This window comes from Propithecus coquereli, unplaced genomic scaffold (genome assembly GCF_000956105.1).
Source record: "Propithecus coquereli isolate 6110/MARCELLA unplaced genomic scaffold, Pcoq_1.0 Scaffold459, whole genome shotgun sequence".
NCBI lineage: Eukaryota > Metazoa > Chordata > Mammalia > Primates > Indriidae > Propithecus > Propithecus coquereli.
In genome coordinates this window covers 2,911,235-2,936,478 of record NW_012150385.1, presented here as the reverse complement: position 1 = coordinate 2,936,478, position 25,244 = coordinate 2,911,235, and the positions used below count along the sequence as shown (strand labels likewise).

The window sequence follows — 25,244 nt, the reverse complement described above, 5'->3', positions numbered from 1 at the left end:
GCCCGCCTCGGCCTCCCAGAGTGCCAGGATTACAGGCGTGAGCCACCACGCCTGGCCTTAACTCTTTCTTTTAAATGTTATTTTAAAAATTGGTTTTATGTGATATTCTCCTTTCTGCTAAGTAGCAATTTTTTAAAAAACTTGGTCTAAATGACTTTTAATCTTAAATGATCATTTGATGCTTTTTTCCTGAATTTAGAATTCAACTTACCAAATTTTGTAGTCGTTATTCCTAAATATCATCTCTTCTCATGTAAAGACTGGTTAAAAAAAACACATGGAGATAATTTCTTGGCCACCTTAATGTTTTCTTCTCAGAGGATTTCCTTTGTTTAACCTCAGAACTGGCATTTTTTTCTCTTTGAAGAGATTCAGGATGAATATTCCTTTAAGTTAAGTAGAAGCAGTGTAAAGCATTTCATTATCAGGAATTTGACTGGCTTAGAGTAAATTGCTGTTTCTAAGTGTCATTTCAGAAGATGAGTATTAGATGCCATATGAATATTTTTCATTAGAACTGGTTACTAACTACTACTTTAAGAAGTTTCCCAGTTCCAAACTTCAGCTGGCCTCTTGACATTGACTGTCTTACTTGGTTCTTAGATGATAAACACAACTGCCGTTTGTGCAGCTGTATTTACTGCTTAGCTACCTGTTAGCTTTTATGTGAGCAGGTGAAATACTCTCCTTAGTCTAATTGTTGAGTGTCCCTGTGAACAAGACACTGTGAGGGGAAACAAAAATGAATCAAACATGAATCCTGCGTGGGCTTTATTTAAACAGTTGGAGAATCAGAATTTGTGTGTAAATATATAATGGGGGTAGAAATTGACATGTGCCATGAATGGAAGGTAGAAAAAGCGTGTTGGGAACTCAGTAGTGGAGAAAGGAATTTCTTTCATCTTGGAATCAGAAGTAGCTTCAAGAAGCATTTCTTTTAACTTAGGAGTTTGAAAAGTGGATGAATTTCAACATGTGACAGCTGTAGGCAAGGCTGTGAGGGAACATAGCTCCAGTGCTACAGGGAAGTGTTTGGGGCAGACTATGAGGAAGGGAGCGGATAAGTACGGCTCTTTTTATGGAATAATGACCAAATTTATGTCCAGTCTTTCTTTAACTTAAAAGTTAAGACTGCTTAACTTCTTTTAGCCTTTAATCTTAAACTTTTAAAAGCCATTTGACCTTTAAAAATATCATATGCTTCAGTAGTAGTTTTCAAGTCTCTGTGTTTTTCTTACTAGAATATATAGAGGCTATAACTTACTACCCAGCATAACAGATGTCACTATGGAAAATAACCTTTCGAGAGTTATTGCAGCAGTTTCTCAGGAACTAATCACATCAACCACAAGAGCACTCACGGTAAGTCTCTTTCTCATTTGGTCTTAAGAAAATTCATTTTTACTAGTTTGTAAGGTCATTTAGTTGTATGGTCATCTTAATCGTGAGATGTTTGTATTAGAGATCTTATCTGTGGGACTTGCTAAGAGGTTGTGCTTCTGTGAACAGAATCCTCTTATTCTAACAGGAATGTAAGGAACTATTTTTTTTCTGATTATTAAAGTAATATATGCTTATGGTAAAAAAATATTCAGCCAATCTAGGAAGACATAAAAATGAAAATAAAATTACTGTAATCTGAATTGGTAATGTATCAGAAGTTTAAACTGCCTGTAGTATAATTGACTCAGTGGCTTTGAAATACATGCTAAGGGGGAAAAATCAGAAATGCCAGCAAAGATTTTCATAAAATGTAATTATCTATAAGAACCATAATGTCCAAGGATCCAAGGATGATTAAGTTCTGGACAGATGGTAGTATACAGTTAATATGCTTTGGTGAGTTTTTAATGATATGAAGACATATATAATCTGGATTATAATATTGAGTGAAAAAAGGCAGAATGCTTGTGTGGGGGTGTGTATAGTTAAATCTCAGTTAAGAAAAATAATATTCAGATACATAAATTTCTTACATACTCAGAAAAATGATTGGCAAAAAAGCATTGTGGATGATTTTTATTTCTTCTTTGTATTTTTCAGATATTCCCAAATTTTCTATAATGAACAAGTATAACTGTTATATTAGAAAAAAAGAATATTATACAAAATTTGTATTAATTTGCCAATTACCTGGTTAAACCTTTTTATTTATGTGACAAGAAAAACTTGTATGTTGTAGAAAATGCAAACAATTAAGATTAGGCTAAGTCTTGAGAAGTAAATAATTATTTTTCAAATCTAAATATTGTTTGGGCTGTCTATAGTATGGTCTTTCCTTGATTTGTTCATAATATCATGAACTTTGCTTGTTTATTTCTATTGTGGCCTACATGTGTCAGGCACTGTTGTGGGCATGGGCTATAAAAACAGATAGAATTCCTGCCCTTCTGGCTTCTGTAGTCTGGTCAGGGAGATGGGAATCTGCTAGAGCTGAGATCTTGAGGACACCTGAGGGAAACAGGGGATGGGGCTGGACTGTAGGGTGGGCAGCACAGCACAGGACAGTGACAGTTCCCGGGTGATCCCCTCTCCAGGCAGGAGGAGCTGCACTGCCTCTGGCCTCCCTTCCTTGGTATATAATGCTTGTAACATGAATTCCAGTCGTTTAGCTGTATCTTTTAAAGTATGAATTTGTATCATGGTGGGACAGATAGCCTATGGTTATCATTCACAGATCTAAATTTTCTTTTCATTGTTTGTACTTTTTAGAAGGGGTAAAAGGAGATTTTGTGGTGTTTGGATGTGATTTTGTTCTTCCTTTCTTCTGTAGTTTGGATGCTGTGAAGCTTTGTGTCTTCTTTCAACCGCCTTCCCAGTTTGCATTTGGAGTTTAGGTTGGCATTGTGGGTATGTATTTTCCTCAGTATATAACTGTCTACAACTATGTGGTACAAACATAAGTTACTGGAATCCCTTTTTCCCTTTCTGTTTAAGTCTTTTATCAGTTTGGCTTTTTGGAAAAGTACTCATGGAATGCTTGTTTCTGCCCTATTAGTTGTGTGAAAACTAGTGACAGGAACGGAGGAAATACTGAATTAGTTGTACTTCAGTGAATGCCACATGTCCTTAAGCATTTTTGGGGATTTGAGGGTGTGATCTATAGGTTCATTTAAGGGAATTTTCATATGCTGGCAAAAGGCTTTTCTAATTGGCTTCTTTCCACAATTATTCACTGTGTATTAAAAGTTTGGAAACATTTATTTGCTTGAAATCAAATGTGACCTAGCATATGAAGTGGTGATGAACTACAAGGGTGTGATTTAGCAACTATTATATTAACAGTTTTCATTTAAAAATGATTTTCCGGCCAGGCGCGGTGGCTCACGCCTGTAATCCTAGCTCTCTGGGAGGCCGAGGCGGGCGGATTGTTTGAGCTCAGGAGTTCGAAACCAGCCTGAGCAAGAGCGAGACCCCGTCTCTACTAAAAATGGAAAGAAATTAATCGGACAACTAAAAATATATAGAAAAATTAGCCGGGCATGGTGGTGCATGCCTGTAGTCCCAGCTACTCGGGAGGCTGAGGCAGGAGGATCACTTGAGCCTAGGAGTTTGAGGTTGCTGTGAGCTAGGATGACGCCACGGCACTCACTCTAGCCCAGGCAAAAGAGTGAGACTTTGTCTCAAAAAAAAAAAAAAAAAAAAAATGATTTTCCTCCAGTAGATGGTGCTACTAGCATCTGGGAAATAATTTCAAGTCTTCTATAGCATTAAAGAGTAAGCTTTCATTATGTGTACTGATTACTCAGGAAGATTTTTGGTGACTCATATCACATTTGGAAGTAAACATTTGCTTTAGATAGAATGCATTCTTTGGTCCAGTATTATTGCTTTTCTTTCCACAAATGCTGACTGAGCAATCGCAGTCTCTAGTCATAGGTATAGCACTAGACTTTGGCATTGAAGTAAAATGTGCTAAATCAAAATTTAAGGAAAGTTAAAGAGTCATTAAAATAAACATATAGTTCTAATACTTTTAACCATGTATACTACCTGATTTCATTTCTCAAATTATTTTTATGGAGCTGTGCTTTGCAGGAGAGATGTTAGTTGATTAACAATAGTAAAATCAATTTTTGAGCTGGTATGAACTGTATCATGACATGCCTTCTTCTTGGGTTTATAAGAGAAAGTGAGATTGTTCTGTTTGCTTGGAAATTTTCTATAATTTGACCTTGCAAATGTCTGCTTCCAGAGTACCCCCGCTGAGTGCCTCAGATGATTCTAGAAAGAGCTGTACGGTTGGGATGGCCACAATGATTCTTACCCTGCTTTCGTCAGCTTGGTTCCCATTGGATCTCTCAGCCCATCAAGATGCTTTGATTTTGGCTGGAAATTTGATTGCAGGTACTCGTGCTGAGTTGAAATAGGGACGTCAGGACTTTAGCTTTTGATTTCCTTATGAGATGTGGGAGATGGTGAACATATGAGGGGAAAATATTATGAGGTCATTCCCAGTGATAACTTTTTCTTTTAGTCAAAATTTCAGATATTACTTGTATGCCTGAGTGTGTATAGTTGGCAGCTGTTCTATGCTGAGTATTTTGAAGTAGGCTTTTCCCAGTCTAGCCCCTTAGTTAATTATGAGTAAACTCATTTTGAATTTCATTTTAGTGGGTACCATGTGCCACATACTGTCTCAAGCACTGGGGCTATAGGAAAGTATCATATATGGACTCTCTTCTCAAGTTAGTTTTAGATTAGTGGTAGATATATGTAAACAAAAGCAAAGTGGCAACACAGAGTGGCCGTAATCGCTTTCCTATGGGCAAATTTATGGGCTGACAGGAAAGGATACACCAGACAGAGGGTACAGCACATGCAAAGACACGGAGACATGTAAAATCGTGTGACATTTGGGGAACTGTAAATAATTTTGGATGTTCTGTGAAGACGGGGATGAGAATGGAGAACGTGGCCAGCAGGACAGGCTGAGTCCATGGCTAGCAGGACAAGCCAAGTGCATTGTGATCCATTAGGGGGGGATCGCTAGTCTCCATTAAGGAATGTGGACCTTTGTTGTTTGCTGTGGGAAACTGTTAGAGAGTTTCATGAAAGGGACTGACAGGTCAGTATTTTAGAAAGATCATTCAGCCAACTTGAATATAGGTTGGAAGAGGGGTAGGGAAACTGAGTTTTGGAGGTTAATGTTAAAGTGAAGTCAGGGGATAGAGAGTCTGACCCAAGAGAATGGCTTGGGGATTGTAAGGAAGAGGCTGATTGAAAGAGAACGAAGGAGGCAGAATAACAGGCCTTGATCACCAACTGAACTTCAATTGTGAGGACCAAGATGGGGCCCAGGATGACTTTACATCCTGAGTGGGTGTATGGTGGTGACATTCATGTAAATTGAGAACACAGATTTTTGGGGGGGAATGTCAATTTCATATTTAGTTTGGGGTATCAGTTGAACATCAGGTATAGATGTCCAGCAGACTCTCAACATAGATGGGTCTAAATTTCTTTTCACACACTGTGGGGGTAGAGAGGTAATATATGTGCCCATTTCACAGCCAGTGCCCCTAAATCTCTGAGAAGTTCATGGACCTCTGAAGAAGAAGCCAACTCAGCAGCCAATAAACAAGAGGAGGTCTGGCCAGCTCTGGGTGACCGGACCCTGGTGCCCATGGTGGAGCAGCTTTTCTCCCATCTGCTGAAGGTGATTAATATCTGTGCTCATGTCTTGGATGATGTGGCTCCTGGACCAGCAATAAAGGTAACTTCTTCCTCGGGGCAGCTGTTTTAATACAGTCCTAATGACTGTGGACTTCCAAAACATCTTTGTTTAGTACTCTGTCCCTTTTTAATTCTCTTTTCGTTTAAATGAACAAAACTGCTCATATTGTGACACTAAATTTAACATCAAAATGTGATCATCTGTTTTATAGCTCTTTGTTATTATTTATCAATTACTGTTACTCTAAAAGGGAAATACTTAGCTTTATTTTTAGGCTTTCAGCATCAGCCAAGAAAGCTCAGAATTGAAGTTGCTAGCTAAGCAGCTCATTTGCTCTCTCCTTAAATGTTGGCAAACAGTTTTGCTTTTCTATGAAGCAATAAAATCAACCTCAAAACAAATGTTAAACTACTTGCACAATGAATTTAAGATCAGTTCACTTATTATATCTGATAACTCTTGCTTTGCTGTATCTTTCACCTTTAAAAACCTCTCTTGGCCAGGCACAGTGGCTTATACCTATAATCCTAGCACTTTGGGAGGCTGAAGTGAGTGGATCTCTTGAGCTTAGGAGTTTGAGACCAGCCTGAGCAAGAGCAAGACCCTGTCTCTACAAAAAAATAGAAAAATTAGCCAGGCATGGTGATGCATGCCTGTAGTCCCAGCTACTTGAGAGGCTGAGGCAGGAGGATTGCTTGAGCCCAGGAGTTTGAGGTTGCAGTGAGCTGTGATGATGCCACTGCACTCTAGCCAGGTGACAGAGCAAGACTCTCTCTCCAAAACACCCCCAAAACCCCAAATAAACACACCTCTCTATCTTTCCACTTGGCTTTAGCTCCTCCCTTTTCTGCAGTTGTCTCTGGAGAGGCATGCCTCTTAGCTCCACCCTGTAGAGCTTTCTGCTGTTCCCTAACCAGGGCTGGGAAACCTTTTCATGCTGGAAGTTCACATTAATTTAGCTATAATCAAATAAGGCCACATTCAGTAAACTTCAATTAGATATACTTAAAAATGTACATTATTTTTTAAAACTCTTACTACTATGTACTTAATAATTTTGAAAAATGACTATTAATTTTAAAGTAACTAACCTTTTAATGACTTTGTTGTGTCTGCTTTTTGTTGGAAAGCATTTGAACATTTGATTGCAACATGGAAGTCCACAGTTCCAGTTGATCCTCTGGATGGGTATCAGTCATTTGGGTGTCTTGATTTGGGTTAGGTAGGAGAATGTAGATTCGTAGCAATAAGAGGCTGAAAAGCAAGAAAGCATTTTTCGAGCATGTTGCTGAAGGCATGGGTATTCTACTGCATTTTTCCATATTTCAGTTGGATCTTTCTTAGCGTCAGACAATGACTTTAAAATGTCATCTACTGAGAGCTCAATGAATTCCATCTGTAGTTCTTTAGGTGCCTTGGTAATGTCAACTAGGTGAAACTGAAATTGCTCAATTGAGTATGATGTCATAATTCTCAAAGTCAGTGAACCTTTCATTGTATTCTCCAATTGCTAGGTCTATAATAGCTATGTATACTTCAAATGATTTGCATGTATCTTCCTACTCATCAATGACCTTTGGTAACTGGGGAAAATGTTCATCTGAAATTTCCTTTCAAAGAAAATGTGTTTTGAAAAAAGATAGCTTTTTTTGAAATGGTTGGATTTTTTGCCACATACCAACCATATGTAGACTTAGTTTTGCCTTGCAAAGAAATATTCACATTTTCATTTGACATGGTATTACACAGAAATGCTGCATTCCTATAGAATCTTCTTTGACTAACTCATATTGCTGATTTTGTTCTTCATAAAATATAACTATTCTCACTGAGATAAAATTTTGGCTAACACCTGTCCCTGCAAAAGCCAACACACTTAGAATGATATGGCAAATCCACACTGAATACCTCATCCTTCAACTTCAGTATGTTATGAAACTGACCATGCTGTGTTGCATTTGCAGGAATATAATTAATAATACTTATAATTTTTGCAAAGTGTCACTTAAAATAGTAGCTTCAGCACAGAGCTTTTGCTGATGCAAGCTACAATAAAAAGAAATGAGAACACTGGATCTGTTAATACCTTTTTTTTGAGACAGATTTTAGAACAAAATCATGAGCATAGCAGCTGTCACGTAATAAGCCCTTACGGCTTATTAATGTTCTAATTGTGCCAGTCAATCTGGAAGGATTATTTTGTTAAAACTTATTTTATTCTTTGATGCTGTAAATATGTTCATTTAAAAAATAAAAATACAAAAGAGCGAAAGTGTATTAACAAAAATAAAAGGATTTGTTCTATAAAATTTGGATTCAGTCAAAAGGCTGCACTTAAGGATCTAGAAGGCCACATGTGGCCTTAAGGCCGCAGACTCCCCACCCCTGTCCTAGGCGGACCTTCTGTGCAAGGCTTCTTTGGCCCTCATGGCCTGAACTCTGTCCACTATTTCAGCCATCCATTCTTTAACCCCTCCTGGTGATATCTGCTCCCATGCTCCCCAGCAGTGCTTCCTGCAAAGGCCATATCTTTTAACCTTATGGGCAATGTCCCAGACCTGCCTTCCTTGCCCTGTCTGCACCCTCTATGCTGCCACTCCCATCTTGAGCGTCCTCTCCAATTAGGCTTCCAGACAGCCTCTTGAGTGCCCTCTGATGCTGGTGCTGCTCCCCGGCCACTCTCCTGGCTCAGGCTTTGCTGCCTGCTGTCATGTTCTTTAGGCTGTCTCCTAGGCTGTCTTCTCTCTTCGTACTCTCTGGGGCAGTGCTGGCCCAGAAAGTTGCAGGACTTTCCACAACCGTGGCGGCCAGAACAGTAGCCACTAACCATGTGTGGCTATTGAGCCCTTGAGGTGTGGCTGGTGTGACTGAGGAATTGAACTTCTGATTTTGTTAAATTTCCATTAATTTAAATTTAAATAGCCACGTGTGGGTAGTGGCTCCAATAATAGACAGGGCAGCTCTGAGCAGTTAGGGAACTGCTTCAGTATGTGAACATCAGGGACCTCAGATCTATTTTTGGAGCTACAGTCCCCTGTGACCATCTGCCACATGACATTTCTGTTTGGCTGATCCATAGGTAAGTCAAACACAGTAGTTAAAAGCTGAACTTCTTGTCCTTCCCCAACTCCTATGCCTGCTCTATTTCCCACACTTCATATTTTATCAAGATAGAAACAGGGATCATCACAACTCTCCATTTCCACTCACTAAGTCCTTTGTTTTCCCTAGTAAATATCTTACCAAAAATATATGTATACATATGTGTACACCTACATGTACATGTACACACACATGCATATATGTGTATACATTCATATATATATATATATATATATATATACATACTTTTTCTCTATGTTCTCTGCCACTCCTCTGGTCCAGAGTGATGTAGTATCTCGTTTGGTGTACTGCACTATCCTTTTTTTTGAGAAACAGCATTATTGAAATAATTCATTTACTATACAGTTCACCCATTTAAAGTGTATAATTCTCTTTAGTATGCCCACAGAGTTGTGCAGGCATCACCAAAATCCATTTGAGAACTCAGAAGAGAACCTTGTACCTTTACCCCAAACCTCCCATGCCCCCAGCTGTAGGCAGCTACTAACCTACTTTCTGTCTCTGTGGATCTACCTCTTCTGGACATTTCCTGTGAGGGACTTGTGCCTTCCACTGAGCTGGCTCTGCAGTGCGGCGCCTCTCGAGTACTCTCTGCAGTCCTTCCCTGCTGCCTTCCCTCCCATCTCCCGATCGCAGCCATTTATCCCATCATACCCACTTTACAGACAAGGCTCAGAAGTATAAAGCGACTGTCTTAGTCAGTTTGGGCTGCTATAAGAAAATACCATAGCCTGGGTGGCTTAAACAAAAGAAATTATTTCTTACAGTTCTGGAGGCTGGAAGTCCAAGATCAGGGTGCCAGCAGATTCAGTCTCTGATGAGGGGCCACTTCCTTATGGACAGCTGCCTTTTTGCTGTATCCTCATGTGCTGGAAGGGGCAAGAGGCCTCTTTCATAAGGACACAACTCCATTCATGAGGGAAATACCCTCATGACTAGTCACTTCCCAGAGACCCCACTTCCTAATACCATCACCTTGGTGGTTAGGTTTCAATGTATGAATTTTTGGGGCTATAGACATTGAGACCTCAGCAGGTACTTTTCTGAGATAAGAGAGTAAGTGAGTCACAGGCCTAAGACTTGAAGTCCAGGTCTCTGTCATCCTGTCCTCACTCTGCCTTGTGCCACTGTCTCCTGGAGTGTGGGAGCCGAACATTGTATATTCTCTCATGTGCTGTATATTGGAGAAAATTTGGGTTTTATGGATATATCTGGGTTTGTTGACTTCCAGCTCTGCTGCTAATTAGCTGGGACCTTGAATAAGTCACTTCATCTCTGAGCCTGTTTCCTCATTTGAAAAATGGACTTTAAAATGCTGCTTTGTACCCTTTTTCGTGTCATGGTTAACATAGAATGCCCTGGTAGTTTGCTCTTGAAGGAGTTAGGTCTGGGGTTCCAGTGGCCTCAGGCGGCACCTGACTCCCTGAGGGTTGTTATGCATGTGATTGTTGTGCGAGTGAAGTAGATAGTATGTGTAGAGTGTCAGAGAATAAAATGGATTGCATGGGTAAAACCATACGTCTTGGTTTTCAGTTTCTGTATTGGTTATATTTCCATCACATGTTTTATTTTCTATTTTAGGCAGCCTTGCCTTCTTTAACAAACCCCCCTTCTTTAAGTCCCATCCGACGAAAGGGAAAGGAGAAAGAACCAGGAGAACAAGCATCTGTCCCACTGAGTCCCAAGAAAGGCAGCGAGACCAGTGCAGGTAAGAAGTAGTGCTTGGGGAGGGGGCTGGGAGCATGCCATCTGTTGTGTAGAAATGTAGGATTTAAGCGGTAACTTGGCATTTTATGGAAATAAAATACACAGACGTGAAGCCAGAGAAAGTTTCTCCAGGTGCGGTGTGAGATATTAAAAATTAATTACTAAATGTGTACAGACTGCCTTGTGGTCCTAAGCGTCTGCAAGTGTCACTTGCTGAGATGCAATCACCACAAACTGCAGGCTCCAGCCACAGCAAGGAGCCTCGCTCTCCTGTGCTTTCTCTCGTCTCCTCTCTTCATCTCAGGGGAGGGGTGGGGAGGGCTAGGAATAGATGTTGTGGGGTGAAAAATAGATTCAGATATGGGAAGAATTCTGATGTTAGAAATGGAATATTTGCATTTGGAAGAGCTAAAGTAGAGATCAAGTGGGGAGAAGTTATCTGAATTGGAGGAGCCTACAACATTCCCAAGTTTGGAGTGACTTCTACACCCGGGAACATGCCAGAACAGAAGGGGCAGAATTGAGGTGTTGCTACAATTTACGTGAAGTGACCACTGTTACGTGTCCTGGGTACCCATCTGTGTGCACCCCCAGCCCACTCTCACCCTGTCTCATGGTGCCCCCCATTCGTTTGTTTGTACAGCATTCATAGCAAGGCTACTTATTTCTTTATTTTTAATTGGCAAATTAAAATTGTATTTATGATATATGCACAACATGATTCGAACTACGTATACGTTGTGGAATGCTAATTAACATATTCATTACCTTACATACTAACCACTTTTTGTGGTGAAAACACTTAAAATCTCTCTTAGTGATTTTCAAGCATACAATACATTGTTATTAACTGTAGTCACCCTGTCGTACAATGAATCCCTTGAACTCATTCCCCCTGTCTATAAATGAAATTTTATATCCTTGACCAATATATTAAGGTTTTTTAAAAGATGCTCTTTTCTAAGGATTGACCTATAGGACAGCAGGAAGATTTATGTGTTTAAAAGCTTTAGACTTTATAAGTACTTAAATTACTACTATGTGAGCAATCATCTTTTTGATGAATTATTAATAAATAAACTAAGGACTCTAAGTCAAAAGTCCTTAAAACTGGAGAATAGTTCTGTATAGTGCTTGGCACTTTGATGTTCAGTATCAGTTTAACGATAATGTTTGTGCACTTTACAGTTTTCAAAACATGTTCACATCACCCCTGTTTGACTGTGTAACAGGTCCTGTAGCTAGTTGGGTGGGGCAGCCCCTTGGTGCCCCCACCAGGGGACCTCAGGCTCAGAGCGGCCCTGGGGTTGGCCGGTGGCCCTTGAGTTTGCTGCTTCTGTGATTCTCAGACTGTTGCCTCACAAGCAACCAAAACAGGAGGAATCACTGCCACACTGCTGCTGCTCTTCCTTTGTGTTGTTTTTTTAGTACTCAGTTCTACTTACATGCCTATTAGTCAATTTCTCATTACTTCTAGTTAACCAAAAAGTCAGAGGAAAATTTGAATTTTTTTCCTACTAGAATGCTTTAAAAAAAATCATTATTTCCAGTAATGTCTTTTAAACTTGGCAAGTTTTTACTTTTGATCTAAAAATTTATCTTTTATGTGCATATTTTTAAAGCCTCTAGACAACCTGATCCCTCAGGGCCCGTTACAACAAGCAAATCCTCATCATTGGGTAGTTTCTATCATCTTCCTTCGTACCTCAAACTGCACGATGTCCTGAAAGCTACTCATGCCAACTACAAGGTATGGGCCTCTGTCTCTTCTGTGAATATATATGTACATGTACTTATTTCTAATAGATTGTTGATGTTTTTCTTATGGTTTATAGGATATGTGTACATATATATGTGTGCATATATATTATACTTAGAAGTTAGCTCTTTGAGCTATAATACAATTGGTTTTTTCAAATATGTCTTTCAGCTTTGTTTATGGTAACTTCTATCATACGGACATTTTGGATGTTCATATTGGAGAAATAATCTCTATGGTTTATGGGTGTTGTGTCTGGGCTTCCCAAGAGCAGCTTGAGTACATAGGCTCATTAGAAGGCCTCGTGGGACTGGGCACTAGTTGTGCTCACGGCTAAGCTATATGACAGTGAGTAGTGAGGACATACCGCCAGGTTAGCAGGGAAGGAGGGATCCGTGTGCAGGCGTCCTTTGCTTTCTCCCTGCCACTAGGCTCACATGAAAATACAGCAATGTGCTGGTCACATAGGCACCCTCTGCCTAACAGGAGCCAAAATTCTAGGCTGCCAGAAGAAAAGCAGGTATTCAGCATAAACCATGTATGTCCAATAGTCTGGACACAGTGAGCCCCCTTATCAGCTAGGGGAAGTTTTATGTCAGCATAGGGCACGGTTCACCAGACACCTCGAAGGGCCAGCCTTGCAAGCAGGCCTTTGGAAGGGTAGCAGTCCGTTCTATTGACTCTTTCCTGTATAGTTATATTTCAGTTCTTTTGTTCATTGTTTTTACTTTAAAATTTTCTATACATCTCAAACTTTTAGATTTGAAGTGTGGATCTAACTTATTTTTTTTTCAGTTGCGCAACCATTTGTACCCAACACTATTTACTGAATGATTTGTTGTTCTGCACTGATTCGTTTGAGTTACTGCCTTTATCTAATACTACTTTTTCATGGTCCTATAGTTTCTGTTATTGTCACATCTGTCTGTTCATCTGTTGGAAGCACACTTTTTTGATTATTACAGCCTCATGTTGTATTTTGGGGGGTATCAGTTCCTCCATTCTTCTTTAGAATTTTCCGAATATTATTATTTATTTTGCTTGTAAACAAGCTTATGTGTAGATTAACTTAGGGAGAATGGATATCACAGGTGTTTAAGTTGGCCTATTCAGAATGTGGGATGCTTCTCTCTTTGTTCAAAATGTTTTTCATTACCTCAGAAACATGAGACTTAAAGGATTTTAAAAGGAACTTTAAAGATTATTTCAGATAGATCTTGCATATTTCTTAACAGATGTTATCCCCAGGTATTCATCTTTTCTTGTTACTAATATTTTTCTCTCTTTTTCTTTTTTTGGAAAACCATTTATAAACTGTATGTGGCTTCTTTTCTGAAGGATATTGATAATGTTGAAAGATTCAACCATGTTTTACAAAAGATTCAGAGCCTCTATTTAGCTGCATGTTCCTCATGTCAACCCCCAGAGTAGAGGAGGGTATGTTGAAAATGCCACATGGAGAAGGCATTTCATTTCCACCTGTTTCAACTCAGATCATCTTGAATTCTGGAGCCCTTTCCATGTTCCCAGTGTCTGCTCCCTGTTTGTCATTTTCCTTCCTGAACAGCCTGGGCACTAGGGTACCCCACTGTAGCTGCCTCCCTGGAACCCTAGACTCCTGCTTCCCTGTTCCCTCACTCTTCCTTGTCAGCTCCTGCTGCACAGAGTTCTCAGTCTATGTGTGTTTGGAGTGGCTGACGTGTCTTGTTGGAACTTTGGTTGTTACCTCTTGGTGCCCTGGTGCCTTCTGAGCTACTCAGCCTCTGCACTCCCTACACTTTGCTGTATAGCCCTTCCTGCCCCTCTTAACCCCTTGTCTCTCCCCTGGTTTCTTTTTTTTTTTTTTTTTTGAGACAGAGTCTCATTGTGTTGCCTGGGCTAGAGTGCCGTGGCATCATCCTCGCTCACAGCAACCTCAAACTCCTGGGCTCAAGCGATCCTCCTGCCTCAGCCTCCCGAGTAGCTGGGACTACAGACATGCACCACCATGCCCGGCTAATTTTTTCTATATATTTTCAATTGTCCCATTAATTTCTTTCTATTTTTAGTAGAGACGGGGTCTCGCTCTTGCTCAGGCTGGTTTCAAACTCCTGAGCTCAAACAATCCGCTCGCCTCGGCCTCCCAGAGAGCTAGGATTACAGGCGTGAGCCACCGCGCCTGGCCTCCCCTGGTTTCTTGCTTAGTTTCCAAGTCTCTGCACAATTTGGGCTGCTCTTCTGAAAGCTCTGGGGCAATCCCTTTCATCTTAATTCTCACCCCAGGAGCTAGGCCTCCCTGCTTATGCTTCTCCCACCAGTATTTCCCTCCCCTCCACTGTTGTCTGGGGAGGAAAGATCACTATGCCAATGGAGGAGGCCCCTTCCCCCGGGATTCCAGATCCCACGTGATCCACATGACACCATCATGTAACTCTGTCCCTTGGCTCCTCAGTGGTCTTACTGCTAGACTTTTCCTTCTTTTGCCTGGCCTGCTGAAAGCACACTCAGGTGGACCCTAGTGTGATCATTTAACAATTTTTTCTCATTATGACAGAAGGTTAGGAATTATTTGTTTCAGTAGTATCAGTATAATTTGGAGGATGCCTTTGAAATATAACAGTTTTTTTATAGCTACCTGAAAGAGTAATTTCCTTTCCAAGGTGTTTTCCTGGTGCTAAACACACACGGACACAGACACACCCTGAATGGTGAGTGTGCAGGCTGCAGAGTGGAAGCATCTCGCCACAGCGGATGGTGTTTGTGCCTGTTGTGGAGAACCAGAGCATGACGTGACAGTAATGATGTTTCTCTCCTTCACCTTCCCAAGGTTACCTTGGATCTTCAGAACAGTACTGAAAAGTTTGGGGGGTTTCTGCGCTCTGCCTTGGATGTTCTCTCTCAGATTCTAGAACTGGCGACACTGCAGGACATTGGGAAGGTTTGTGTCTCATTGTTTCTCGTTGAGCTGTGCTGGCACCCTTGCTGTGCACCCCCTGGGCTGAGTGCATCTAGGGCTGGAACCTGGTTCTCCAGGTTCATCCAGAAAGCAGCAACAGTGCAGGAGACTCTTCCCCGGCCCCACGTGCCACAGCATGGCACAGCACCCATGAAATTCTGTTTGTATCCTCTTTCCAGTTTGTTACCACATATTAGCTTAGACTCAGTTTATTTTAGAAAATTTTGGTGAGTTTAAAAATGTGCTTACAGAGTCCTTTATTTTCTAATTTTGACCTTTTCAACTGGAAAGGGGCAAAAACGGACTCTGCCAGGTGTGTGGCTTGCTCTTCCCATGCCTTACAAGTAGTAGAGCTGGGATTGAAAGTCATGTTCTTTGGTTCTGCATCCAGTAATCTCCCTCCCTCCACCCCCATTTGATAATGAAAATGCTTAAACATGTAAGAAAGTTAAAAGAATTCTGTGGTGAACACCCATATCCTATCCACAACCCAGATTCCACAGTTCACATTTTGCTAGACTTGCTTTGTTGTGTGTATACCCACCTATCCACTTACCATTATATCTTATCTTCTAATGCATGTTAAAGTGAGTTACATACAGGTAGCACCCCCCTTTCAAACATGTGTATCTTCAAGTGAAATAACAGTGTGTCTCGTGAAGTTCGTTTTATCTCTTTAAATCTTTTTCTTATCTTGGTATGCATACAGGTTGACCTAGTTTTAATCATTATGCACATTATTTTATATTTCTTCTCTGTTATTCCTTGGGTTTCTCCCCATATATCAATTTAGTGTGTGCAGTTCTCATTTTAAATGGCTATATTGTGTCCTACTGTGCTGATACTCAGTCTTTGTCCCCTCAGAGTAAAATTTTTTTGAAGACTTTGGTAATGTCACCTTCTTGGTGAGGCCTTCCTGGCCATCCTGTATGAACTTACAGCTCTCCATACAGGTTATTCTCTTTCTCTGTTCATTTTTCTCTTTGACCCATAACATTATCCAATTATCAACCTAATAAAAAGACATTAGAGAAATGTCCAAATATGTTGAGTTTATTCAGGAATGAGAAATGAGGATTATAATCTGAAATGTACAGAATGGCAAGCAACCAGCATGTCTGGTGAGGGAAGGGTAAAGGAATGCCTTTATTGGCTAAAAGGGAGAGGTTCCCATCAGCTTCTTAGAAACAGAGTTTGTTGGCTCCAGAGGCTCAAAGCCAGAGTTGTTGTTGGTTCATTGGTGCAGATGCTGTTACTGGGCAAGTGTTCTTTTAAGAGCATCTTATCTGAATTACTGCAGTCCTAAAGAATGTCTAGTGATAAGACCTTGTCATAGAAACATATGCATATGTGTGGAACATGCAAGCCATGCAAAACACACAAGCTATGCGAAGAAGGAGATGTGCAAGGGATGTGAAGGGATTTCTTACGGGGTTGTCAGAAAGTCTTAGGAAATAGTTCTTATCTTGGACACATGATCATGATCCCCTTCTCCCTGGCGCCTGTCTGGGTCTGACAACAGTGATTTCATCCCGGGATCTGCAGATTTCATAAAACATACTATTTATTTATTTTATTTCTTTGTCTCTTCAGTGCCTATAGCAGTGCCTGGGAGATAATTGCATTCAGTGAACACTTGTTGACTGCACAGTAGATGCTCTTGTCAATAATCAGTTTGGGTGTTTTATTTCTAGTGTCTGCTTTGTCTTACAGCCATGCTGTGAGGGAGCTGCTATGAGCCCATTTTACACCATGACTTGCAGCTGAAAGATGTGACCTTCTCAGGGCAGATAAATCAGGGGCAGAGCCCAATTTAAGTCCCACAGCTTTTCGGATCTCCTGTTTTTTGCCCTAAACCTGACGCACGTGCCCAGCCACGTGTGAGGTTGGGCATCAGGGGTCTGCACAAGCCCGATGTGGCAAAAGGTATGAGCAGGTTTTCTTCAGGTGTCTGTGAACTTAACTGACTATAGGATTTAAAGGCAAAGGGAAATTTTAGAATAAAAATAGAGTTGTTTTGTTTCTCTAAATAGCAACACTAGGAATGAAAAAAATTCATAATTCCACTTCCTTGACAAATAATGGTTTATTTTTCTTCTCTTCTTGACTTTATTTATTCTATACTCATTTTTATATATAATTGAAATTTATTATGTGATGGATTTTTTTATTATTATTATATCATACACATTTTTCCATATGACTCCTCTGTATTATATGTTTTTGTCTGGCCACTTTCAAGACTTTAGATTGGTTTTGAGTGATTTGATTATCATGTGCCCTGATGTAGTTTTTTTTTAAATTTTTTTTTACATATTGTGTTTCATGTTCCTGGGTTCGTTGAGCTTCTTGGATCTGTAGCTTCATAGTTTTCTTAAAGTTTGGAAAATTTTTGGCCATTAGTTCTTCAAATATTTTTTTCCTGGCCCCCTTTCTCCTCTTAAGGGGACTGTGATTATCTGCATATGTGATTGCTTACTGTTGTCCCACAACTTAGTAATAGCTCTGTTCAGGGCTTTTTTTTTTTTTTTTTTTTTTTTTTTTATCTCTGTTTTTCATTTTGTACAGTTTCTATCTTCAAATTCTCTGATCTTGTAATAATTCTCTAATCTTCTCTAACAGTTCTTCTGTGAAGTCTAATCTATTTATCCCAACCGTTGTATATTTCCATCACTATAGTTTTTATCTCTAGAAGTTTGTTTGATTTGGGTCTTTTTAAAATCTCTCTCACATCTCTACTTAACTTTTTGAATACGGTTGTAATAACTGTTTTAGTGTCCTCTGTTAATGCTGAAGTCTTGTCAGTCTGGGCTGTTTTGACTGGTTGATCTGTGCTCTTCATTACAGATTGTTTTCCTGCCTCTGCACACCTGTTCCTCTTTGACTGGATGCCCAACACTGTGAATTTTACTTTGTTGGGTGCTGGGTAGTTTTGTATTCCTGTAAATCTTCTTGAGCTTTGTTCTGGGATTCAGTTAAGTTACAGTTTACTCTCTTGGGTCTTGCTTTTATAATTTGTCAGATGGGTAGGAGCAGTGCTTAGTCTAGGGCTAATTATTTTGTTATACTGAAGCGAGACTTTCCTGAGTACTCCACCTAATGCCCTGTAAAGTGTAGATTTTCCAATCTGACTGGTGCCAACAGTGACTGTTCCCAGCCCTGTGTGAGCACCAAGCACTCTTCATTCTAATTTTTTCTGGTGATTCCTTCCCCAGCCTTGGGTAGTTTCCTCACACACTGGTGCTAATCAGACCTCCGCTGAGTATTCAAGGGGACCCTCCCCAAGTCTCAGCGTCCTCTCTGTGCTGCTTTCTGTTCTGTGAACTGTAGTTGTCTTGGTCTTCTTGGATCCTCAGCCCCTCCTTAGCTCCAGGGTCCCCGGGCTGTGCTATGTTCTTCCTGTGCCACAACCTAGAAGTTATCAACACAGTGAGCTGGGGCAGGTGTGGGGCCCACCTCACTTGCTTCTCACTGCTCGGGGATCACTGTCCTTTATTGCCTGATGGCCATTGTCTTTAGCACTGTGGTGTAGTAATTTTGTGGTTTTGTTTTGTTTTTTAATTTGGTTGTTTCAAGCAGGAGGGTAAATCTAGTCCCTCTCACCCCATTTTGGCCAGAAGTGGAAGTTTCTATATTTTATTGTATATTAACATTTGTGACAGAGCCATGGTTCCCTGTTACTCTGGGAGCTCTCAGAAGGCTAGAAATAGCATCCTCTCTGACCTATGTTCAGTGCCCAGTGCACTTTCTGGTGCATACCAAGTATTCCACACATGTCTGTCAGACAAATTGTGATTCAAAGGCTCTATCTGTGATTTTTCAGTTAGCATTTATAGATATCCGTTATGAGGTAATAAAAACAAAAATTGACATGTAGCAAATTCAACCCTGAAAAGTACAACCTTGAACATTTAGAATCTAATTTGAGTAAATCAGAATTTTTAAAATACATGGCTCTTAAGTATCTAAAACCAACAAAAGTCTATTGCTTTTTAGTACAGGAAATTATATCAAACAAATGGAAAGGCATTTTCGATCTAATTGATATTGGTTTTCAGTAGTTAATAGCAACAGTGGCTCATGATAAGGTGGGCAGTGAGGAAACGCACTGCCAACTCTAAGTCTTGGCAGCATTCTGAGAGTTAGCATCTTCCTTCTTCCTTTTTTTTTTTTTTTGGAAACAAGAGTCTTGCTCTGTCACCCAGGCTAGAGTGCAGTGGCAGGATCACAGCTCACTGTAGGCTTGAACTCCTGGGCTCAAGTGATCCTCCTTCCTCAGCCTTCCAAAGTGCTGCGACTACAGCCATGAGCCACCACAACTGGCCCCCTTCCTTCCTGATTCGTCCAAAGGAGATTGGGTGTTTCAAACCTCATTGTTGGTGATAGTAAAAATACCTTATGAGAATAGTAACATTAAGGCAGTTATTTTGGTCATTCCTGCAGATTGCTATAAGACACTCTGGGACTAATATATAGTAAATCACACATTAATGTATTATGTGTTATGTTCCATTGAACATATTCAGGGGCTCCACAAATGCAGGGCTTTTGATTCCTTTGCACATTTCTGTATTCTTGCCCTGAAAATAGGACTGGATGGGTAGTAGGCAAGAGATACTTTTTTTCCTTTATTGATATATAGTATTTTACATATTTATGGGGTACCTGTGAGTGCTTTTCACATGCATAGAATGTGTAAGGATCAAGTCAGGGTATTTCATGTATCCATCACCTTGAGTATTTATGACAGTAGATGCTTGATAACTGTTTAACAAATGAGTGAATGAATCAATATATAAATGCATGAAGGAATGGTTTTAATATATCTACTTAGATTTTTTTACTGACTCTATTCATGATGATACATTGAAAACCTTCCTCTGATTTTCCTGATGTTTTAAGTAGAAGCTATCTTGTATCTCTGATTTCTGTCTAGGATTCACAGCAATAACGGGTCATCTGTGAGTCACTTAATGTCTTCCCATTCTTTCTTTCAAAAGTGTGTTGAAGAGATCCTGGGATACCTGAAGTCCTGCTTTAGTCGAGAACCAATGATGGCAACTGTTTGTGTTCAACAAGTAAGAACTGTCCTTTTCTGTTAAGCCTTCCAGGCACCTGGTCAAAATCCTCCTTCTTTAGAAGCTGGTGCTGGTGGCTGATCAGCAGGAAGGGTTGGGAGGTCCAGCCTGTCACTTTCTGCTCACTCCTTGATTAGGCCAAGAGCCTCCCCCCCACCAGAGGATAAGGTCTGTCACTGCAGAGGGCAGAGGGCATCAGACTCCACTAGACCCTCGCTGTTTAACCATTGTCTTCGTATCCTTCTGGGTTTTTCTTTAGAATACCCAGTCTCATTTAGAACTACACAGAAACCTGAAACTCTTATTTAAGGTACAAACAGCATTTCACAGCAGCACTCACAAGGCGTTAGTAACAATTCACAGCAAGAATTTCATATTCTGAATTTTTGCTAACATATCCAGTTATTTATAGATGGATTTGATATTTGCATGGGAAATGCTTAAAGTGTTGCTCATGCCATGTTAAGTAAACTATTGATGGCTTTAATTCTTTCACTCTAGTTGTTGAAGACTCTCTTTGGGACAAACTTGGCCTCCCAGTTTGATGGCTTATCGTCCAACCCCAGCAAGTCTCAAGGCCGAGCACAGCGCCTTGGCTCCTCCAGCGCGAGGCCAGGCTTGTATCACTACTGCTTCATGGCTCCGTACACCCACTTCACCCAGGCCCTCGCTGACGCCAGCCTGAGGAACATGGTGCAAGCGGAGCAGGAACATGACACATCGGGGTAACAGTCACGGCAAGAATGCTGTTGTTGGTGGAAACATGAAAGAGCAAGCAGGAAATTCTTTGTAAAAGAATTTAAAAAAATGGGTTAGCCAACAGCTTCCAGTAGTGCACTGTATCCAAAGAACTCTGGGAAAAAGGTTGATGCAGAGATGATGAAGGCACAGCCCCAGCCTTCAAAGAAGTATGGTCCAGTGAGTGAGAGGGGCTTCAGGGTAGATTAGCCCATCTCAGAGGTGGTTGGGCTAGAGGAAGAGGAGCACTGAGCGGGCTACCTGTGAAGCAGCCAGCTCTGATTTGCGTATTGTGTTAACAATTCAGAACTGTAGTATGGAACGTCCTCACATATTTACAGCACATATCCATAAATGCTGTTCTCCTTTACAGTAATGTGGGATGTGTTGGTAACACTTGTAGCTAAGGTGTTGGTAGTACTTGTAGTTATAGGTAGCACCTGTAACTAAGGTGAAAGAACAGCTTTAATACAGCATAGTAGTGCTCGTAGTTAGAGGTAGGTGAAGGACATCTAAGAGTCTTGGATGTATTACGTTGTGTTTTATCAACTTTGTGGCTGGAAGTCTCTCTTCACTTAAATTTATGTTTGTGATTTTGATGCCTGGAATATAGTAGGTATTTCTTAAATTGCCATAACCATTAACAGGTATTTGACTTGCTACTCTTTGCAGTAATGGTAATAGAATTCCTTGTTTTTCCTTTTATAAATGTAGTGATCAAACAGCTATAATTAAAATACTAGAGTCAGGAGTCAAGGAAAATACCCATGTTCCAGGCTTTATGTTTGTAATGTGCTTACTATAGTATATATCCAAATTTCAGGAGTAAGTCTACTTGATCATTTGAGGTATAAATAAACAAACCAGTACGTGTGTGCATGCACATGAGTGTGTTAATTTCATGTATATTAATATTTCTTAAAGAATAGAATTGATTTAAAATATATTAAAGGTTTTTTCTCTCCAAGGAAATTAAGTGATATTTTCTAAATTACTGAATCTTTCAAATGACTTTCACCTCTCTTTCAAGTACTAACTACTGGGCTGAGTAGTGAGTTTTCTGTAGCAGAAAAAAGCTCAGACTTGAGTAACCTTCCACAGGTGACAAGACTTGATGGCTGCCAGGCAACTGCCAACTCTAAATTGAATATCATTATCTCAAGAGCATGATACTGCTACATTGAGTGGCCTTTCAAGTTCTTTGTCACTCTGAAATGTTCTGATTTTGTGACATGAAATTAGTTTGAACTGGAGTATAGCAGGGTACAGTAGGAGATTATTTAAGGATATTCTTTGCTTCCCTTTTCTTCCTATTTGGCAGATGGTTTGATGTACTCCAGAAAGTATCTACCCAGTTGAAGACAAATCTCACAAGTGTCGCAAAGAACCGTGCAGATAAGGTAAATGACACTGTAGCTTGAGACAGCGTGTGAATTTGGGCCCCTTCAATACTAGAAATGAAAGTAGAGCCTGAGACTTTCCAGATTGGTGGCTTGAAGCTTTTAGTTGAAGACTCACTTATGGATTCTTTCCTTTTTTTTTTTATAGAATGCTATTCATAACCACATTCGTTTATTCGAGCCTCTTGTTATAAAAGCTTTAAAGCAGTACACGACAACAACATCTGTGCAATTACAGAAGCAGGTTTTGGATTTGTTAGCACAGCTGGTTCAGTTACGGGTTAATTACTGTCTTCTGGATTCAGATCAGGTTTGTCATTTTTATCTTTCATCCATGATACCTGTTCCTAATTTAAAAAAATTATCCTAAAAAGACTGAAATATGCCTTAAAGAAATGTGAAATTTGTTTTTCCCCTATCAGTGGCTACCTCTTAACTATTTCATACAACTCTCTGATGCAAAAGGCCTGAACACAGCAGGCCTCAGCAGTGTTGGCATCTCCCCTTAATGTCCCCGTCTGTGTTATGCCTTTAAAAACTTGCCAAAGATTTTCCTCATCCATTCACCTAACCCCTCTAAAATAAGATTGAATTTAAATTGTAGGATATAATTAAGATTTATTATTTTGGGGCACATTTTGGTGAAATCCCTAGATTTATTTTAAACAGATTATCAATTATGGTCTGTAGTTTCTAGCAGTCTGAAAAGTTAGCTCACCTCTTTAAAAAGAAGTGTAAACCTCCCAGGAAAGTAGCTGAGGCCATGCTCCCAGATTCCCATGTGGAGTTGTGTGAGCTTGCAAAGATACTTGTGCTCGCCTCCCCTCTCAGCCACATGGCACCCTTGTGCGCTTGCTGTGGGCTGGTCATGTCCTTCATGATGCATATTCTCTTCAAGATTCATGCTAGTTACATTCATTACAGATAAAACTGCTTTTAGGTCATCAAAATCTAACTGTCTTGTTGGGCTGGTATCTTAGGCTACTTTCCCATGTGAGACAGGAAATTTTTTGTTATAGAAATATTACAATTCTCCGTTTCTTCCTAGGCATATAAATCTATCTGTAGATCCTGTCAGCACTTTTATTCACCTTAAAGGGTTGTTTCCCTAGGAGAAATGAAGAAACAGGTAGTATTGGGGGTGGGATCAACTTCTAATGAAAGAGGAGTCAGGGGGCGGGTCTTTGCCTTGGCCTGAAGCTTTTACTCTTCCTTCTTTCACAGAACCTATCAGGAGAAAATCAGTCCAAACAGGCCATTTCCCTCTTCGGGGAATATGCTGGTTGGGAGACTTCATTCCCTTTCCTCTGACACTAGGAGGCTGTGTGGGGCAAAGCCCTGGTCTTCAGCCCTTGGTGGCAGGGACCGAGAAGAGTCCAGGAGTGCCCCAGAGGGAGGCTAGAGCACTGACTTGGTCTGTTCTAATACATATCAAAGACTATAGCCTTCTCCAAAGTTTCCCAGTTCTGACTCATCATAGGTAGAAACTGACTTTCTCATATGGAAGTTACAGACTGTGGTCTCTTGGGGCTATCTTTAGTAGATGAAAAAAGAAAAAAAAAATAACCAACTTCCCACTCTAACATAGAATTGTCAGGTAGACTTGAACGTTTTGTCAAATTCTTTCTTTAGGTCAGGTGCAGTGGCTCATGCCTATATCCCAGCACTCTGGGAAGCCTAGGCGGGAGGATTGCTTGAGCCTTGGAGTTTGAGGCTGCAGTGAGCCATGATCAGGCCACTGCTCTCCAGCCTGGGTGACAGAGCAAGACCCTGTCTCAAAAAAAAAACAAAAACAAAACACCTCTTTCTTTAGTGATTCTATGTAGAGATTTTTCTCATATATAGAATAATTTTTTTCTTGCTTTTATCTTTCTAAAATCTCTGTCTAGTACTTGGACAGCCTCGAAATTCTCCCGTGCTGTGCTTGTTCCTACATGTATGTTGAGCTCATCTTTAGCATGTGCTTTACTCTGTGTCCCAGTGTCCTCTGCCTCATGCCAGTGAAGTTAATGACCAGCTGCCCTGTGCTTGATGGTGTGACACATTTCTTGCCGTGAGCGCTCTGGCCTCATTTTTTTTCTGATTGACTTTAATTAGTTGGTCCCCTTTCTCCTAGTTCTTAGGATTTAATACAGTGACAGTTTTATGAACGAGACTAGAACAGACAAACCATTGAATTCAATTTAGACAGTGATTTGTTGAGCACCCTGTATGTCTGCATTAGGCCCCAGGGCCATGAGAAAACAGTAGGGGGCGGGTCTAAGTTCCATGCTTTGTGGAAGCTTCCCATCAGGTTAAGGAAGCTGATGGCTGCACAGGATATGAGTGTGACACAAAACTGGCTCTCATGCAGTCCTAACATACTGCCATAGCTTCCTGGGGCTGTCCCTTACCTGGTGGCACCCACACCAGCACTGGACACCTTTGAATGTGAAGGTGGTGGGAGGGAGAAAGCCAGCTTGTTGGGCATCTTATCTATCACCAGACCAGTTTCAGGGACTCTGTGATGCTCAGTCTGTCATTACCTGCAACAAAGGAGTCCCCAAGATGTATTTTGGGGTAACGCTTGATGTCTCCTGGAATTCATTCTTTGTTTTCCCAGTGCAATTTCACCTCAGTTTTTAATAAACTTATTTTAAAGAGATTTCCGAAAATGCTCTGCAATCAGGTAGCCTGACTTCAGAATAGATTTGAGTTATGTATGCAGACAAATTTATTTGCTGTCAAGAAACTTGTTAAAAATTTATACAGATAAGCAAAAAGAAAAGAAACCTGGCTTTACATTTTAATACTATTATTTATGTCAAAATTGTATTTTCCTTCCTGT

At 40.4% G+C, this 25,244-nt stretch overlaps 1 protein-coding gene across 2 annotated transcripts in view; it reads left to right on the top strand.

Annotated features, from left to right (window-relative positions):
- HTT (huntingtin) overlaps window positions 1-25,244 on the top strand; it is a 160,532-nt gene that overhangs the window by 65,924 nt on the left and 69,364 nt on the right. For both annotated transcript variants that reach the window (XM_012655049.1, XM_012655050.1), the window contains 11 exons: window positions 1,242-1,362; window positions 2,774-2,850; window positions 4,196-4,347; window positions 5,514-5,716; window positions 10,382-10,508; window positions 12,130-12,257; window positions 15,073-15,183; window positions 20,202-20,279; window positions 20,781-21,004; window positions 22,339-22,417; window positions 22,566-22,727. In XM_012655049.1, the coding sequence (XP_012510503.1) occupies window positions 1,242-1,362; window positions 2,774-2,850; window positions 4,196-4,347; window positions 5,514-5,716; window positions 10,382-10,508; window positions 12,130-12,257; window positions 15,073-15,183; window positions 20,202-20,279; window positions 20,781-21,004; window positions 22,339-22,417; window positions 22,566-22,727 (1,462 nt within the window). The remainder of the gene's footprint in view (window positions 1-1,241; window positions 1,363-2,773; window positions 2,851-4,195; window positions 4,348-5,513; window positions 5,717-10,381; window positions 10,509-12,129; window positions 12,258-15,072; window positions 15,184-20,201; window positions 20,280-20,780; window positions 21,005-22,338; window positions 22,418-22,565; window positions 22,728-25,244) is intronic.